This window comes from Cyprinus carpio, chromosome A16 (assembly GCF_018340385.1).
Source record: "Cyprinus carpio isolate SPL01 chromosome A16, ASM1834038v1, whole genome shotgun sequence".
NCBI classification, from domain to species: domain Eukaryota; kingdom Metazoa; phylum Chordata; class Actinopteri; order Cypriniformes; family Cyprinidae; genus Cyprinus; species Cyprinus carpio.
Window position 1 is genome coordinate 747641 of NC_056587.1, and position 20336 is coordinate 767976.

General features: G+C 36.0%; 1 protein-coding gene across 5 annotated transcripts in view; it reads left to right on the forward strand.

Moving 5' to 3' along the window:
• Nucleotides 1-302: 302 nt before the first annotated feature.
• LOC109089619 (type II inositol 1,4,5-trisphosphate 5-phosphatase-like) overlaps nucleotides 303-20336 on the forward strand; it is a 29422-nt gene continuing 9388 nt past the window's right edge. The window contains exons 1-15 of one of the 5 annotated variants that reach the window (XM_042771941.1): nucleotides 303-445; nucleotides 526-750; nucleotides 1215-1294; nucleotides 2322-2419; nucleotides 2503-2532; nucleotides 2641-2751; nucleotides 4735-4872; nucleotides 9122-9197; nucleotides 12590-12760; nucleotides 15444-15545; nucleotides 15640-15754; nucleotides 16429-16545; nucleotides 17382-17569; nucleotides 17670-17781; nucleotides 17855-17964. In XM_042771941.1, the coding sequence (XP_042627875.1) occupies nucleotides 694-750; nucleotides 1215-1294; nucleotides 2322-2419; nucleotides 2503-2532; nucleotides 2641-2751; nucleotides 4735-4872; nucleotides 9122-9197; nucleotides 12590-12760; nucleotides 15444-15545; nucleotides 15640-15754; nucleotides 16429-16545; nucleotides 17382-17569; nucleotides 17670-17781; nucleotides 17855-17964 (1505 nt within the window). In that variant the 5' untranslated portion in view covers nucleotides 303-445; nucleotides 526-693. The other 4 variants (XM_042771940.1, XM_042771942.1, XM_042771943.1 and 1 more) reach the window with 4 other exon arrangements.

The following is a 20336-nucleotide window of genomic DNA, read 5'->3' on the forward strand; positions in this document are numbered from 1 at the left end:
GAAAGTAGTATGAATGTAGTGTTATTTTAGTATTATACTATTATATTATTAATTAATATGTGGAATTAGCTTTCATTTTTATATTTTCAGTTTATCATTTTATTTTAGTTTTAGTCAGTTTCTTATGTGCTTTTCTTTTTTTAGTTTTTTTTTTCTTCAGGATTTGTTCAGTTTCTTAAAATATGTTTCTAATTTTTTATTTAGGTTAGTTTCAAGTGTAAGTTTTTATACTTATTTTATTTAATCTTCTACCAAGGTTTTTATATACAGTATATATAACAAACTATAGCGCCAACTAGTGCGTGTGCCCTAAAGGAGTGGGTGGGATTTGAGTCCATCCTACCAAGTTTGGTGTCTCTGCGGTCTCTGACGCCACTTCTTGGCAAGAAGAAAAGTAATACATCTAAAGAAGAGAAAATCAGAAGTGGTTCTATTAGCGTGGCTGGTGAGGCTCTTGATAAGCGATTGCAAACGCTATGATAAAACTATGATTTGAGTGCTGAACATGAACTCTTGGATCTGCAGCGTGGCATTATCGGACAGGAAGTCTCATCTGCACACCCAGAGGAAACCATGAAGACAGTAAAACACTTCGGACCGCTATCCGGCACACTTTAAACGTTTGTTGATGTAAAATGATCGTAAATGTCACCTCTTACGTGTGAAGTATCCGGAGCAGACTCGCTGTGAATAATGGATCAGTCCGTGGCGATTCAAGAGACTTTAGCCAAAGGAGAAAACTGCACCATAGTATCCTCTCAGCGCTCATCTGAAACCGTGATTGCATTGCAAACGTGTATTTCTTCTCAGATTAAAGCCGTGCTTTTGAAATCTACAGCATGTTTTCTTATGCACGAACTTATGTTTTTTGCGAAACTTTGTACTCTCTATGTATGCCTACGATATGTATGCCTATAAGAAATTTATTTAAATTGTAGTGAATGTCACGTAGTTAATATTCTCTAGATTTCTGTTTACAGTGTATCAAGCTAAGCATACACCGCGTGTTTAAAAAAAAAAAAAAGGAAAAAAAAAAGGCATGCCCAGTTTTAATTAAAAAAAGGAAATTCCGATGTGTCATTCCTGACGGGTCCGCTAGATGTCGCCAGGGTGCAGTGTAAAATTGGCTCTTATAACCCGAGCATCAGTCATTATAATATCTCGGCTGATAGAATCGTGATGAATTGTTAGATTTCCTTAGCAGCCCAACACATGCTGTGGAGTGTGTTTCTCTGCTGAATGATGTGAGACAGAGCAAACTGATTGGACTGGTGCAACAAAACAACGAACATGCGTGAGTTAATGGACTTTTAAGAAAACCAATATAATAATTTTCAACAATAATATTGTTGAATTGTATCTATGAATTGTAATTTTGTGGGTTTAAGTTCATGTAGTTGCAACATCTATCATCTAAATTTGACTGAAGCTTTGAGCGGTTACCCAGCTAACAGGGAACGTTCTGATAAGGTTCCCTCATAGTTATGAACAAACATTATTCCAGTTATGATAATAGAATGCTTGTTTGAGCGAATAACGATCTCAAAACATTAGCACAAAAACATTATTTATATATTGTTAATTAAACCTTTTTGTTAAAGGGATAGTTCACACAAAAATAAAAATTGCTAGTAATCAAACAGTTGGTGGTTGCCATTGACTTCCATAGTAGGAAAAAAAATACTATAGAAGTCAATGGCAACCACCACCTGTTTGATTACCAGCAATCTTCAATATCTTCTTTTGTGTTCAACATGAGAAAGCGACTCATACAGGTTTGGAACGGCATGAGGGTGAATAAATGATGACAGAATTTTCATTTTTGGGTGAACTATCCCTTTAAACTTTTTTTTTTTTTTAAATGTTACTGATGTTTATTTTTAAGAAAACAACAACATAGTTTTAGATGATTTATAGAACATTCAAATATATAGCATTACTATAACGTTTACTAATTTATAAAATTGATTATTTCATTAATGTAGTCTTTTTATGGTCATATAACCAAGAAAAAACATTTTCGTTAGTTTCATAACGTAATGGAAACGTTAGCTAAATGTTCTTAGATCATGTTTTTGTTAGCTGGGTATATAGGTACATCCAAAATTGACAGTTTCTCTTCTGGGAAAACAAACCAAAAAATACTTTATAAATGATTTACTATCATATTTTTTATTAGTGTAATTTTTGCCTTTTAGTAACAGTATATACAATAACATTGAGTTTTTAATTAATTATAGAATTGCAAAAAGCATAAAGACAAATAATGTTGCGTTTGCAGACTTTCGACTTGTCCTGTTTGTCTTACTGAATTTTTTCAGGTTATTCATATATTCCCATCGAAGAATGGCCATCACTGGTGATGATGTCACACTGGATGAAATCATACCCATTTCTTATGACTTCTCAGTTGTTGAAGGTAAGAATGAATTATTTGATTCATTTGAATTGGAAGTGCACTTTGATGGTACATGTTAATGGTTTTATCTGTTATCTCCACAGTTTCATCTCCAGATGAGCTTGCTGTTGTTGGTGAGTTACAGTGTTTGCTGCTACTCAACATCCAAAGTTACCATAAAGTCAGTGCATCAGTGTTCAGCGTGGGCTATTTTAATGGCTAGTTCATTTGTCGCTACAAAGGTGCAGATACTCAGGTACGAGTAACTTTTTTCAAAGAGGAGCTGGAGCTGAAGTTACCTTTTGGTTCTCATACCCGTCTCTTCCTCAGTGAAGTCAATCGGGCGTGGAGCGGTAAGGCATTATGTTATGATAAAAGTTATTATAATATTAAATGCATCTCATAAAGTTCCTTTTACACACACTACCTTTCAAAAGCTGCTTTTATTTAGCAAGGATGCATTCGGTTTATCAAAGAGACAGTAAAGACATTTGTAATGTTACAAAAGATTCTAGTTCAAAAGAATGTTGTTCCTTTGAACTTTCTATTCATCAAAGAATCCTGAAAAAAACAATGTATCACTGTTTAGAATGATTTCTAAAGGATCATGTGACACAATTTAAGATATTTTAGATGAAAACCGGGAGGCTTGTGACTGTCCCATAGACTGCTAAGTAAATAACAGTGTCAAGGTCCAGAAAAGTATGAAAGTCATTGTCAGAATATCCATCTGCCATCAGACGTGCAATCTGGGTTATATGAAGCGACGGGAACACTTTTTGTAAACGAAGAAAACTAAAATAACAACTTTATTCAACAATTCCTCTCCTCTGTGTCTCTCCATATCCCCGTATGCTGCATACGCTCTTCTGTATCATCCTATTTTTGTTTTCTTCACTTACAAAAAGTGTTCCCGTCGCTTCTTATAACCCAGATTGCACGTCTGATGGCAGATGGAGTATTCTGAGGATGTCTTTCATACTTTCCTGGACCTTGACACTGTTATTTACTTGGCAGTCTATGGGACAGTCTCAAGCCTCCCGGTTTTCATCCAAAATATCTTAAATTGTGTTCCGAAGACGAACAGAGCTTTTACGGGTTTGTAACGACATGAGGGTAAGTGATTAATGACAAAATTTTAGGCTGGAGTATCCCTTTAAGACACTTATCAAAAACACTAAAAATCTTTTAAAAGCCTTTGGTAAAAATACGAGAACACGTTTAATCTTATTTGGATGCTTTTGTGTAGAACTATTTGGTCATATTCAGGAGTCCATTGAATGAAGGGGAATCCACATGGCAGTGATGCAGAAGAAAACATTTAATTCGTACCATCACAGCAAACCTGCCAAACGCGTTTCCATTCATCCTAATGAAATGCTGAAACCCATTCAAACAGAGCAAAGCTGTGTGAAAGCGAAAGACGTCAGCTGACCTGTTCTGTCATTCATTTACCTGGTAAAATGGTACTTTTGGAATCATTGTGTAATAGGCGTTTACAGGAAAGCTAAGCTGTACAGCCTCCGAATGCTAAATATTTCTTTATAAAATCGTCTAAAGGTTATTCAGACTGAAGAAGCTAAGCAGCCAGTGTGCGCAACTCTCAGACGACAGCTAAATCTAGCAAATACACGTTAAGTAAGACACGAGAGAAAATAAGATTGCAGAACAGAAGGGTGTGAGAGGCGGGGTTTGAGTTCAAAAAAAGTAGGTTGTCTGCTTTGACTCAGTTTGTGGCTTTTAACATACAGAATAAGTAGCAGAAATTTCTGTTTGCGCTAATGATTGTGGACCCAACAGTATATTTTTGCGAGTTGAACATGAACGTTTGAAAGTCATTTCATCTGATGGTCTACAGAGGAAATGTGCTTCTGCTAAGTGATGTTTAACAAAAGGACTTTCATCCCTTGAGCGCTGATGGCGAGTATCAGGGGCTCAGCAGATGTGCTCATTAACCGGAAGAATATTAGAAATTTGCAAGGTAAGCGGCAACACTGTTGTAGATCAGTTGTGGTAATACAGAAACTATAGACAACAGCAGCCACTTGCTCGAAAAGGGAAGTTACGGCTCTTCTGAGTGATTAGATGCTGATGTTAGTGTGAAATTGTGGCTGGTAGTTCTGAGAGAGAGAATAGCAACAAAGTAAAGAGCAAAATACAGTTCCACTTTGCCTCTTTGAATATACAAAGAATCATTGATGTCCTTAGAGGCAGTAATCGGCTGAGTGAGAGTGAGACCAATCTATTTCTATCATCATTTTTATCACTTGAAAATGTTTTATCCTGAACTTTAATTCATCTATGTAAAAAAGTAAACTTGTCTTTTAAACTTTCAGATGTCTGCGAGCAGTATCCGAAGGACAAACCAAAATTTGAATGGCTTACCAAGTACCGTAAGATGTCAAAAGGAGCTCGAACAGTAAGAAAATCAATCGGAGCAACGACTGTCAAGATGAGTCAAATTAAGAAATCAGGTAAGCATTGCATTAGCCAGTTCAGCTTTGCCATCACATTGATTCATTGCATTTTAAAATACATTCAAATAGAAAACGATAATTATCGATATCGATAATTATATTAGATCAAAATAAATGCAGCCTTATTGAGCATAAAAAGCATTGCAAATATCAGGCAGGTCTCAGTTATGCAAGTAATGCAGTCGCACATGTTCATATCATAATGTACTGTCACTCATATCTGAAGCAGATAGTGTTTAAAGGCTTCAGGGAAGCAGGAGCATGCTTTTGTGTAGAATCGGTTATTTTAAATCAGGGTGCGCGTAAAATTCTATCTGTACAAAGTAGGTTCTTCATGGACCTGTGAGATGTCTTTGCTCTGTGTTAATTGGTGATAAAAACAGTGTATTTGCTTTAACTGGTTACTGTACAGTGGTCTCTATAATCATGCAAACACTGAAACCCTTACAGAAAAATATGTGGCCGTTGCTCTTTCGATTTGCATGGACTCCTTTCAGTAAACAGACCAGAAGATCCACATGCCAGCACTGCATCATCAGCACAGTTTTTATAACCTCGGTGAAACCACAAGCTTGTTAGATCATTGATAATCTGTATCTCCTGTAGCAATGTCAGATTATTAACAATTAACAGTGATGCTTCAGTAATACTTAATCATGCGGTATTCATATTTTCATTTATAATATCAATTTTAGTTTAAGTTTTAGTCATTTTTTTGTCATTTTATTATGTAAAAAATATATCTATTTAGTTTTAGTTTGTGCAATCTTAGTCCTTTAACTTAATTACCAAGGCAAGATTTCTATCTTAACATTTTAGCTTTTTAAGCTTTTAATTGATTAGTATTTTATCTTATTTCATAATTATTTCAATTAAATATTTTTGATAGTTTTAATAGTTTTAGATAACACGCAGGCACACGTTCTACAATATAAGTGTTGTCTGAATCCATATTTGCATAATAGTTTTATAGTTGTGTATATATTACAGGCTTAAAGGAAGATATCACTGGATACATTGTTGGACTGGAATTTCGGTGTTGTTTCTCAATAACATGCTCATTATATTTCTAGTCGAGAGTGAATCAACTCAATCTATTGCTTTGTGTTCGACCGCGCGAGTCTGCGAACGAATTTGAAGCGTCATGACGAATCATACTATGGCGAAGTCGGTGCTCATGAATAATTAATGAAATGTGACGTTACTCCAACGGCCTATTTGATTGGCTGCAAAGCTGACGTTAGCGAAGGCTCATGGCTGGACGTTAAAGGACGGTTACGACGCGACGTCAGAGTGACCACATTAATATTCATAATCCTTCAACATAGTAGTGCTCGGTGCCAAAAGCTATTTAGAGTCAAATGAAGTCGAGTCGGTCCGTGTGTAAATAGAGTCAGAATGCGAAAACGGGGAGATGTCTAACACGACTGGATTAAATGGTAAGAAAAGTGCTCACGGTTAGATAGAAATGTAAACAAAGTAAATCGATAACGTATAGATATCTCCATATGTAAATAATTAACGTTACGAGCGTGTGTCTTCACTGTTATCTCGGTAAGTAGACATAAAATAATAACTCGGTTCTTCTGGTTTGTCATAGTGCAGTGTGTTTAGTCGTGATTGACTGGCTGTGTCTCAACCCCTAGTGAGCTGCCTACCTAGACAGCACGACTCGTAGAGCGCCAAAAATGGTCGATTGTTCTAACATTTACAAAATAATAATAAAACCCTTTTGCTATTCAGAAATGCTGACTAGATAGGCTTTGATATAGAAACATAATGTTTAATCCTGTGTTTTGAGCATGTGTAGTTATGGAAGTAATCTAACAGTGTCATAAACTGTTCACGTCTGTGTATTATCTTCTGTCTTCATTTACTTTTCTGCTTATTTGCTTACTTACCACCAACACTATTAAGCATTATGGGGTATTTGACTGTAGTGTCCTGTTTTGTGATGTTGTATTCCACATCTGTAAAAGTATTTTTTTTTAAAAGCAATCTAATTCTGAAATATTTGGTTTTGACTTTTACTATTCATTTGTCACACCACATGACTATTTTAGAAATAACCAAAGATTAACCAAAAACAAAACAAAACAAAATTAATGAAAATTCATGAAAAACCAATTACATCATCTTAAAAATACTGAGAGCACATAAGCCTGGGATTCAAGATCTGGGCCCATATCCTCACAGAGAGCTCCTGATTCAGGATTTCTCACTAGGAGTGATTCAGGACGGTGCTGACCCCGTTGCTAGGCATGACACATCCTTTTGAAGACTGATTGGATGTCCAAGAAGAAAAGAGCGCTTTTAAATAGAGTCTATTATTTCCTATTTTACCCTAATCACACACACTTACACACATTTATTAGACAACCTGTCATAAAGTGAGAAAACAAGTATTTTAGGACTATGACAAAAAATATTCTATTGTCATTTATTGGGCAGATAAACTAAATAGTCTTTATTCACACATAATAACAAAAACTAAACTAAATATATTTTTAAACTATATTTTATTTGTATTTTGTATGGCCTCCTTTGGCCTTGATGACAGCTTGAATTGTTTTTAGGTACTTTTCCACAGTCTCTGTTATAATTGACTTCCAAATAGTTTCTGGTGGGTCTCAAAGACTTGCTTTTGAGTAAACTTGAATCCATTAAATCCCAACAATAATTATATTTTAGCATTAGAAATACCATTGTGACTAAAGAGCTTACACATACTGGTGGATTAAACAGAAATATAAAAATGAATTTGGTTATCATTGGGTGGTGGTCTTATGAATTTGTTAAGCACTGTATGTGTGTGTATATATATATATATATGTATGTTTGTTTTTTTTTTTATATATGTGTTGTTGTTTATCTATGATTTGTCTAATGTATTGTCTTTTTGTTTTATTGTCTTGTGTTTTATTAAGTACATTCTTCTCCTTCTTCGTCTTTTGGCCATTTTCTCCTCTGCTAAAGAAACTCTTAAGCCTCTTGAAAGTCCTCCTCCCTACTCCCAACACTTTTTGACATTGAGAGCTCTTTTTAGGGTTAAGATGCTTTGTGAATCACTTTTATCTTCACTAGGATCTTCTTCTCTAACATTTAAAGGGGAACAGACACTTTTCTAAGAATTTTCTTAGAATTTTGTCACTAGGAGCAACTAAGAATTTCCCTGGTTTTTTATTTCAGATTCTGCATTGTTTATAGGTCACAAATTAAATAAGCCATTTGTGACTTTTGAGCATTTGAATTCCTTTTCTTGTTCCCATTGTAGCTCATGATGCTCTTTGTAAACTGCTCAATTCAACTTAATTTAAATCTGACAATCCATTTTCAGTCTTTGTCAGACCCTAATGGATATAAATTGTAACCTAAAATCTTGATGTAAAAAAAAGTGTAATATTATTATTATTATTATTATTATTATTATTATTTTTAATTTTATTTTATTTGGACTGACGTCTCCTCATTTTCCACTTAATGAGTGTCTTTTAGAAATGATAAGATGAGAATCCAATCCATTCCAAGGTCACAAAGTGAGGCTTTTTCTTCAGAACTGAATGGATAATATCCAAGCATTTAATCTGAATTAATCACACAAAATGAACAGGTGTGTCTGTTTAGTTTATTAAAGTTGCGATGTAAACATTAAAATGTCAAAATGCACAAATGTGTCATTTACAATAACATCCATAAGATGCGTTTTTTATTTTCAAATCCTCATCTTTCTGGCAGTGTCTTTCTTTGTTAGCGTTGAAACATGCATCTCAGCTCCAGCATAGTGCAGTGTGCTGCCCACAGGCCACGATTAGCCAGTCAAAGCTTTGTAAATGATTTGTTATTCAGATCTCAGCCAACCGAAATCTATTGTGTTAATGCGGAAACCATAGTTGCCAAACCCTTCCTGCCCCGTATGAAATCGTTTTGAGGAAGCTTTGTTTTGGTCCCGCCCACATTCCTCTTTTCTACACCCTCATGACATCATCACCCGCTGAGGTACGCTGGACGAGGCCTCATGGATTGAATCATGTTGTCATAGTGAAACTTTGACCTGTTCTGCTGTGCTTGGTATCAGAGCGAACTCAAGGAATCTGAGTGCTGGTAAAGAGCTGTGGGACTCACAGTTCCTGAAAAACTCTCCCCTGAAATTATGAGATGCCTGACTTGCGTTTAAGTGCTGTTTATGAAATGCTGTAGACTAATCTGACTCAAACATTGTCTGTGAAATCTGTCTCCACCTTTACAGAAAGAGCAGACGCAGCCAACAGCAGCAGACAGAAGAAAGAGGAGGAACGGACCAGAGGAGATAGCGTGCATGACGGGTACGTTTCCCACTTTATCAAAGTGTTGCAGACATAATTAGCTCAGGTCATTTTTACACTGTTTTTATAAAGGCACACATGCTATTTGTAGTTCTAACAGTTCTGCTTCTCCTGGCTGTCCCTGATTTAAACCAGGGCCTGTCAGCTGTCGGCCTGTGCGCCGGATTCAGCTCGTGGTCAGTTTTATGTGACTGTCCTATTGATTTTGAGGAAATTGCTGCTGCCTGATACTAGAAACCAAACGCAGCTATGAGTCTTACATATTTAAAGTTTTCAAACCATGAATCGGCACATTCAGTTGTGTCTTATTTAATGCAGGCCTATTCATAACAGCAAATGCTCAGTCATTGAAACAAGGCGAGTCACAACAGTTGAAACCGTGACATTTGTACAGTGATGTCATATCCTATAAAATAAAAATAAAAACCGTATGCTCTTTTAGCAGCATTTAAATTTTTTTACCCAGTTTTCCTAATTCCTTAAAGCTCTACAATGTTAAATGTATTGTTGACTAGGAAGTAAATGCCCACTGCTGTGATTGGCTAACAGTTGTGTATTTTTGACAGCCTACATCCGTTGTAGATCGACGCTGCTGTGATTTAGGTTAAAAACACATAAATACTCAGTACATATCAAACGATTTGTAATAACAGACAAAGCAATAGTGAGCACTCACACTTGTTTGGTGGGACATTACTGTCAGGTCCAGTACAACACAGCATCGTATTGTAGTGTAAATCTTTCGGAAAATCCTGCTTCAAATTGTGCCTTGTTTGTAAATGAATCCGTGGTAAAATAAAGTGAACAAAGGACCAAGTTCTTACTGACGCCATCTGGATCTTCATTAAAAATAAAGTAAATCCACTCTTTCCTAATGTTGGGATCAGAAGGAAGGCGATGCAAACCCTGTGTTTTTCCACAGGTTGGCGCTGCACTGCTTCTTGTTGTCTTTAGAGCGTCTTTATCGATTGGTTTCTGTGTAGACCTGCGTTTGCCTCTCTCGTAATTTACACTACATGTGTGAATCGATGGGCGGGGCTAAACAGCCAGTGATGTAGAAGCAAGCGTTGATGTTCTTCTGTGGAGGCGGGGTTTAGCCACACTATTACATCATAAAGTGGCACATTCCACAACATGCTGTTTTGGCAGATTGGCTTCAATTTAAGCTGCTTTTAGACTAACGAGAAAGTTTAGAGTTCTGAAACTTACAGGATGTTTTTATAGTACAGTGAACTCTTATCTGTCAAAAGATCAAGGAATTTTTGATTTCTCAGTTCATGTTTTGATTTCACTGTTTGTGATCCATTTAACACTGCCGTTCTCTATTCTTTTTCTATTCTATCTACTTGTTTAGTTTTTATTTATTATTTAGAAAAAAACTGCTATGTTTACTGGGTTAGGCTTGTCACAGCACTTCCATGTTGTTGCTCTTTTGTTGGTTTGATTGCTTCTGTTGTTCTTTGGATAAAGGCCTCTGCTAAATGACTAAATGTAATGTTAATTTACATTCATCTAATCACTCCCAACTGACTAATTCAGTGTAGACAAAGACACCATTCTTTTTTTCCTTGTCGATCTTCTACTGATCTTTTTTTGTCTTCTACCAGTACCAGATTCACAAATTTCAAAAATTTATTTATTTCTATTAGCCATTTTATCTAATTTCGCAGTACTACTGTACTTAAAGTGTTATAAAGAAACATGCATGAATGAGAAAATAAAGAGTGGGGTGTGTTTGATTTTAAACTGAGTTTATTAAAAAGTTAGTGGACAGCTGAGTAGTGTCCAGTTCACTTTAGAGCGAAATGTTTTGTTTTATAATACTTGAGTTGTCTAAAATGGGAAGAAAAACAAACAAAATTTCAAGGTTTGCAGTTAATTCAGTGAGATTTTTAATTTTTCAAGACCTTTTAAACTGTCTACTGCAGTCAAATAAGAAAAGTAACATAAAACCTAGAATGAAATCTATGCATAAATTGAATCGAAATTCGATCAAACTGTGACTCCAAGAATTATACAGTTATACATTATACCTTATTTCTTTGAAATGATGTCTTTGAAAGAAGTCTCTTCTGCTCTCCAAGGATCAAAAATATAGTAAAAGCAGTAATATTGTGAAAAATTATTACAATTTAAAATAACTGTTTTCTATTGTAATATATTATAAAATGTCATTTATTGCTGTGCTATTCTTCAGTGTCACATGATCCTTCAGAAATCATTCTAATATGCTGATTACCTACTCAAGAAACATTTCTTCTTACTATTATTAAAGAGGTCATATGATGTTGCTAAAAAGAACATTATTTTGTGTATTTGGTGTAATGTAATGTGTTTATGCATTTTAAGGTTCAAAAAACACATTATTTTCTACATACTGTACATTATTGTTTCTCCTCTATGCCCTTCCTTTCTGAAACGTGTCGATTTTTACAAAGCTCATCAGTCTGAAAAGCAAGGTGTGCTCTGATTGGCCAGCTATCCAGTGCGTTGTGATTGGCTGAATACTTCAATCGCTGGTCAGAACACCAGGCTGCGCCACGTAAACATAAAACCATGTCTGCATTTGTGATCGGAGAAGCGACAAACAAGTGCTAGTCTACACTGCTCAAAACTCGTGTTTGAATCATCAGTGGCAAGTCCTTTACATATGTAAATGTACTTACAGACTGTGAGTCAGAACAGCTGGCATTGTAATCTTCTCTCCCAGCATCAGGAAACAGTCCAACATATAATGCGCTGCACACATCTAAATATTTGTATTGAAATGTTCTGAGACAGTGTTGTAAATACAACTTAACCACTGATTTCTAGTTGTGTCCTCTTTTGGAAGACCAAACAAAGTAGTTTCGCTTTCACAAGGAAACACAGTGTCTCCACAACATGGCAGCAGTGGCAACAGCGAGAATCAAAGTTATGCCTTCTTTCTTTGCGTGAACATTTGGGCGGTGTTATGCAAATCTTCCCACACAGTGATGTAGAGATGTGGGGGCATGTTAGAACGAGGTGTTTTGGGGGGATTTGAGACTTTAGTCTTTGCAACTTTCAGGTCTTCAAGAGCTTGTAACACTCCAAAGAGAAAGGAAAACTTGAAATCACATCATATGACCCCTTTAATGTTAAAAATAGTTTTGCTTCTCCATATTTCTGTGGAAACCATAATCTTTTTCTTTTTTTTCTTTTTTTTTACAGGATTTTTTGATGAATAGACATGAATAGACAAAAGAAAAGCATTATTTGAAGCAGAAATTTTTTGTAACATTATAAATGTCTTTACTGACACTTTTTTTTATCAATTTAATGTATCCTAACTAAATAAAAGTATTTAGTATTTCTGATACTATTTCTGCCAAAAAGTTGTGTCATAAAGCAGTTTGTTGATTTTGTTTCAGTCAGGAGAGAGTGAAGAGTGAGGTGAGAGATGACCTGATCCGAAACTCCCAGCCCATCCTGTCAAATAAATCCCAGATGCTCGGCATGCCCCAGTTTGGCCTGCGGGATAACCTCATCAAATGTGAGCTCCTCAAGAACGAGGACGCCTACACCTACATCGAGAACTACAGGTGCGGTTTAGTGCCAGGTGTCATGCTTGATCTTAACATTTGCCTGTTATGTCATATGCTGATTTAAAATTTGCATCTGCTGCTTTTCAGAGGCCCTCAAGGTCCCATGTGGCCTACATTTCACAACATATAAACAAATGTTATTTTCTGAGGCATTAAAGTGATAATGTTAATTAGAGCCCTGCATTTCAGTCCGAGCCCGACGGGGCCCACACCCCTAGGGCCGGGCTTCGAGCCAACTTTCACATCACAGCTCACAGGCAACTGGCCTGTTTTAGGCTTCTCCTTCTTTTTAAATTTTAGACATCCATCAATTAAGGTGATGGAAAAGATGTGCTGTGCTGGTGGAAACAACACCGTGATGGTCAAGACCGGCTCACACAGTGTTTAGCGTCCCCGCCGCAGCAGCGAGCGTGCCTTCAGTGGAAGAGCTGTAGAAGTAAGGAGGACTGGATTAAAACTAAGCCTGCCCCCAACTAAAGATTTTTCTAGCCAACTAGTACTCATTCATTTAAGCCATTAGTTGACTAATTGCACGTTTATATTAATTTCATTACTTAATACTAAAACATAATGTGCCTTTAATATATAGGCTAACTCAAGTGCAGGCATAAAGCTTGCTGCAAAGCACTACAAAAGTAATGACTATGAATGTGTCAGGAAATATATCAAGGAGATATTTTAATTAATTATTAATAAACTAGTGTTTTCTGAGTCCGTGTTGGCTGCCATTTCCACAGTACAATGAACGTGCCTTCAGAGAGCAATGCACATTTCATATGGATTACATAATCAGTATTTATTTTCAATTTGAATGGGGTCATTTTAAAGTAGTCTTTTCAAGTTTTCTATAGACATAGTTCTCATTTCTGTGAAGCAAGAAGCCTAGATGCTGAGTTTCGGTTCATTTTTGTGCTGTGCTTCAGTTCACAGAGACAGCAGAAAGCGCATCCTGTTTGTTGTCTTTGTTACAAAAGCACAGTGTTTTGTTGTTATTGTGAGAGCACACAAATAAAAGTAGACCTTTTACATTTTCAAATGATGGATTACTCTTATCTGTAACAGCAAAAATTATGGAGTATTTTAAGTTGTTTCCAGTGTTATCAGTTAAAAAACAATGCAAGTGATCACGCCGGCGACTCAAAGTCATGTAGCACGTTTAAGCTTGGATATGTGCCTAACAGTGCAGGTTTATTTAAGGTAAATGTTTAAACTAACATTGAGATATGCTTGCAGTTTTTTATATACATGGATTTTATTGTAGGCAAGTCAAGTGTTGATTTGTGAAGGATAAATTGATCAAACGTGGTCAACTCCATTTCAATTTAGGTGAGCTTTATTGGCATGACAAAAACTGTACATTTGTATTGCCAAAGCAGTTGCAGCTGGGCTGCTTACAAATAGTGCACATATGTATTAATAGAAAGAAAAAGAATAGTAGTAATAGTAGTAATAAAAATGTACTATAAGTATTAAGCATGTAGTGCAAAATGAATTAGTGTATAAGTGTATAAGATAGAAATAAAATAAAATAAGATAAAGTATTAGATTTACAGAGGAAAAATATACATCTAAGTAATATCATACAGTAATGTGGCATAATATAATCTACATGTGCTGGAAACATCAGATCAGGGCAGGTTGAGTGTTTTCTCTCATATCATGGCAGGCAGATGCACATTGAGCAGCAAACACACAGCAGTTCTTGTGTTCTCCTAACAGATACGGCAGTTTCTCCTGGTTCGAAAGAGTTTTAAATGTCACCGCCACTCACTGCGTTGAATTGTGCCTTGTTTGTAAACGAATCCTTGGTAAAATGACTTGAACAAAGACCAAGTTACTGATGCCGTCTGTATATTCATTAAAATAAAGTAAATCCACTCTTTCCTAATGTTGGGATCAGAAGGAAGGCGATGCGAAGACTGTGTTTTTCCACAGGCTGGTGCTGCACAGCGTCTTGTTGTCTTGGTTTCTCTGTAAACCTGTGTTCGTCTCTCTCATAATTTACACTAAATGTGTGAATCGGTGGGTCGTTGATCTTCTTCTGTGGAGGCAGGGTTTAGACACTATTACATCATAAAGTGGCATGCTCCACAAGCTGCTGTTTTGGAAGATTGGCTTCAATATAAGCTGCTTTTAGATTAACAAGAAAGTTTTTAATTCTGGAACTAACAGGATGTTTTTCTGGTACAATGAACTCTTATCTTTGATTTTGATTTCAGTTCATGGTCTCTTTAACATGTCTTTGCTGAATAAGACAGTAAAGACGTGTGCCCTCCCAAAATATCTTTCTGATGTCAATTTCAGTTCAGTGCATTTTTTGAACTTGCTGATAATCATCCTTGAGTGGACATTTGCAGTACTGTGTTAGCAGTGCCCCCTTTTGGATGGAAACCTGTCCTACAGCTGCACATGCATGAACAGTATTTCTACAAACATAGTGATGCTGTTTGCAATCATTTGCGGTCATAAGCATAGTCATTTTAAAACACAGCTGTATTAAATCCAGACTCAGCCATAATTAAACAGACACCTGCGTTGGAGTTGCTTTTATTGACCTTTGCAGTACAGCTGCTCTCTTTGCAGTTGTTCTCTAGGTTTCAGTATGTGAGATGTTTCTTAATTTAAACTGGCAGCTTCTCTCTTTGGCTTGTGTTGTGACATCATGTGAATCACTCAACAGCTTTTTCTTGGGCACCTACAATGTGAATGGCCAGAATCCAAAGGAAAGTCTCAGTCCATGGCTGGCGTCCACCACCACTCCTCCAGACTTTTACCTCGTGGCGTAAGATTTCAGATTATTAAATTTATATTAATGTAAACAGCAATGAAGATGGACAGATCAGTGATTCTGATTCCCTGCTGTTTTCCATCTGTAGTTTCCAGGAGCTGGATCTCAGTAAGGAGGCGTTTCTCTTCAATGACACTCCTAAAGAACCCGAGTGGATGTTAGCCGTCTACAAGGGCCTCCATCCAGATGCCAAGTACGCTTTTGTAAGGACTTCCTCTGCCCTCTCACACCTGAGCTAGTGTGCACTAATGTCCTTAATCCAGATTTTTAACTCAAAAACATAGAATTATTAGAATATGCAGCTGATATGGATGGCTTATAATTAATTAAACTACTTATTAGTCAAGCTGTCAGTAAATTAACCATTAAGGTGAGTAAAATACTAATAGAGATCACCATACTTCCCCAGTTGATTGATTACATTAGGAGTTGTAAACATTTTGTGTATTAAAAGTTTTCTGAAATGTGATGTATGGAAAATAATGAATATTTAATCAGACATTTGCATATTTAAACATTTCCAGAGCAGAAAGCTGAACATTGGGTAAAGCCAAGATCAAAGTTCTTGTTTCATTTTGCTGACATATTAAGATTTCAGAAATTTTCTTTTCAGTATCTCTTTTTATCACTCCATAAATCAGAAAGTACTGTCGACAACTAAAATAAAAATAATTTCCACCATGTTTTTAGGAATAAAATGTTGCATAAAATCATGCAAATAATATATGAATACCCCTCTGTAATTTTTTTTTTTATGTTTTAAGAAAAAAGTATGAAGTCAAGAAAGAGTTTTGATAGCTCTGAAGTCATGGTCATTTTTGTCTTTTCCTCAAGCCTTTCTGATCAGTGTGTGAGCATTGTTGTCTGTGTTTTGCAGGTGAAGCTGGTGCGGTTGGTGGGCATCATGCTGTTGTTCTATGTGAAGGTGGAGCATGCAGCACACATCTCTGAGGTGGAGGTCGAGAGCGTCGGCACAGGCGTCATGGGACGGTTGGTGAGTGGCATCTGTTTTTATGAAAACAGTTATTCAGGACTCTACAGTCCGACTGACCTGATTGAAAATTTAACAATTGTTAAGTGGCAAATGCGAGTAAAAAGCGTGAAGGCTGCAATTTTATTATTATTATTATTATTATTAATATTATTATTATTATTATTATTATTATTATTGAAAAGAATAAGAAGAAATAACTGTTTTTAATTTAACGTAACATAATATTGCTACAAAAATTTGCATATACTGCAATTTTTATTATATTACAGTATTGATACTGTTTTTATTTTACAGTAAAATAGTATTACTACTTAATTATTATTATTATTATTATAGTGTAGTTGTGTTGAATGTGTTTCAAATAACAACAGTCATGCATAATAATATGATGATCTCTAAAAAAAAATGACTTTTAACTGTTCTCAAAAAAAAAAAATGTTTGAATGGATTTTCTGCACAAGCGTAGCGATGAACTTCTGCTGTCACCAGTCAGGATATCAGTTTCTGGTTTACTTTTGTCTATCTTAGCCGCTAGCTGCCAGCGTAACACATTTGATTAAACTAGTTGTGATGTGCAGATAACTCGATATGTATTTGAACCCTCTGTTCCGCTTGCGTGTTGAAGCAGGGGACCATGGCTTCAGCGATACGATGGGCATCGCTCATGCTTACTTTAGGCAGATCTTGAAGACATCTAGTAAATACTAACATCTTGAGTGACGCAAAAGTAAACCGGAAACTGATATCCCGACTTTTGGTGACAGCGGAAGTGCACAAGTGCTCCTAAAAAAATAGAGCCATGTCTTTGGTCCATTGAAATAACCTTTCTCGTTTAGGGTAATAAAGGTGCAGTAGCAATCCGCTTCCAGTTTCACAACTCAGACATCTGTGTGGTGAACTCCCACCTCGCCGCGCACACAGAAGAGTTTGAAAGACGCAATCAGGACTTTAAGGACATTTGTCGCAGGATGCAGTTCAGTCAGGATGACCTCACACTACCACCTCTCACCATCATGAAACACAAGTACGAGCTAAACACAACAGCCTGCCAGTTTAACTAGAGACAAAAGTCTAATTCTCCCGGTTTAAATCTTTCATCATCATGGTTCTCTCTTCACTTCCAGTGTTGTGTTATGGCTGGGAGATCTAAACTACCGAATAAGTGACCTTGAAGTTGATCATGTGAAGGACTTGATAGCTAAAAAGGATTTTGAGACCCTATATAATCATGACCAGGTAAGACAGAACACACTGCAGTTTGTCTGGATAGTGTTGAGTTAGATGGCAGTATGATATATGTGTGTTTCAGTTGAAACGGCAGATGGATGAAGAGGTTGTGTTTGTGGGCTTCACGGAGGGAGAGATTGATTTCCAACCAACATACAAATACGACACTGGCTCAGATCAGTGGGATACAAGGTTAGAAAACACCATCACACACTTTTATCACACACACCATCAAAAGAGATTCTCAACAACATCGTTTTGTGCCCAGTTGGTTTGTTGCCAGTCCCACGACTCCCTCACTAGTCATTCCTAAAAGACCATAGGAAATTATTACTGTGAACAAGTATTAAACTTGGGCACATAATTAATTTTGTGCTATGGACATAAATAAATACCTTGTATCATGGTGAGCTGTTACCTTTCCAAGTGATCAAACACATGTTTCTCGTTCGTTTCATTTATTTATTTATTTATATAGCACCTTACAGGCTACACAGTAATTACAAGGTTCTGAACATTACAATGGAAAGCAAAAAAAAAAAAAAAGACAAAAGCATAAAAACTTCCATATACTAAAAGGCCAGGGAGTACAAATATGAGCTCAAACGATCCTTAACATTTAAAGTTAAAGAAGATCTAATATCCAGTGGCAGATTATTCCACAGTCTTGGACCAGCGATGGAGAAAGCACAGTCAGCCTTCAGTTTGAGACGCGCACGAGGGAGAGTTAGGAGAAACTTATTTGATGATCTTAGTATTACGCTTGGACCGTGGGGCTTAATAAGCTTGGCTAGGTATTCTGGCACCATTCCGTGAAGAGCTTTAAAAACATATCACAATCTTATATGGTATCCTAATTGTACTGGTAACCATCCTAAAATAAATAAACGAAACAAAACAAAATAATTGGACTAAGGCTGCATGATATTCAAAGCAAAATCAATATTGTGATATGGCTTACATCGATTATCAAATTTAGATGGCTGCGATTTAATTAAATAAATATATCCACTGCCTTTTTGAGAGTGAAATGAGAGTGTTTTTATTTACACAAAATGTATTTATGTGCCAGCAAACTGTCAAAATAAAAGCTTGATGGTTAAAAACTCTAAATTAAGAAATTAGGATAGAAATATTTGTATTGTAATTTTACAGTTACTTTATTTTATTAAATACTCTTATTAATAATTTTAATCGCAAAAAAAAATATATATATATATTACTACTTCATAGTCTACTTGGCCTTTGAAAGCTCACTTTTGTGCACATGTACTCCACATCAGAATCACAAAACCCAAATGTTGGAGTCATCGGATAAAAATTCCTGTATTTTTGCAAATTGCAATATTTATTTCAGTGCTTGAAATTGCGACCATTTTGGTCACATATGCTCCCTAAATTAAATCTGTGTGACCTCAAAATATATTTGGGAGCATTTGTGCGAGTGAATATAATTGTTGTCATGCGACCTGTTTTCATTTCTCTAAAAACGTGCAGAGTATGTGCCTTCCTAGTGTTGATACGGTGACCTGTCTGCCGTTTTATGAAACGTCAGGCTACATAACCAGTTAAACTTCATATTTACATTCTTATCTTTAATGCCGATTTTCGATTGGTTAATATAAGCTGTCAATCACCCAGTCACTGCTTTCCGCTGTCAGGTGACAGGGATCTAACTAAAATAAACGAGCGAAAATAAAAAAAGAAACACCAACAGATTTCTTTTGTGAACCACCTAAAGTTAGAAATAATGGTGCTGGTGATAGCGATCATGTGGTGAATGTTGATCCAGCAGCCGAATAGAAGGGGTACAGTTTTCAGACAGAGTGGTTGAAAGTCTTTGAGTGGCTCCACTATGAAAATGGTTCTATGCACTGCATTCGCCACCAAATCTACACATTTCGTAATTGTTTTTTTATGATGTTTGACATTATCAAATTTATTGCAAAATCCAAACAAAACACGCCTACAGAGAGTGCACACATGCATGACGTGAAGTCTGTTAGGTTCAATTAGTGCATTTAGAGTGCGTTCTTTCACTGCATGATTCAGTCTATTAAAATGCATCACAAAATTCAATATGTGGGGCCTTTATATAATTTCATATAGTTAATTAATATCACAAGAAAAAAAAATCCTCAAAATCAGCATGATTACAACTGTGATATTGATTTTATACAACTGTTCAATAAACAAGAAGTTAATATTAAGAGATTTACGGTTTAGACACTACATTGCTGGTTTTTGCTCTGTTTTGCCAAAAAGGGAAATTTCTAAAATAAGTAGATTGACTGTTTTGCATCTCTGAGCAACATGAGGGCGTTTCGTTCCTGAATGAATCATTCATCAAATGATTCAGTTCAATCGCAATGACTCATTTATTAACAGTGACTTGATGCCACCCTCTCACAGTTTTAATTTCACATTTCAAGTTTTTCAAATATTTCAAATATCAGTATATAACCTTTTATGTAATATGTAATATTAAAATATTATGTATGCATGTGTAACTGCAGGTTAAATGCAGTCATGTCCTGCATTAATCAGTGTGCAAATGCATCTAA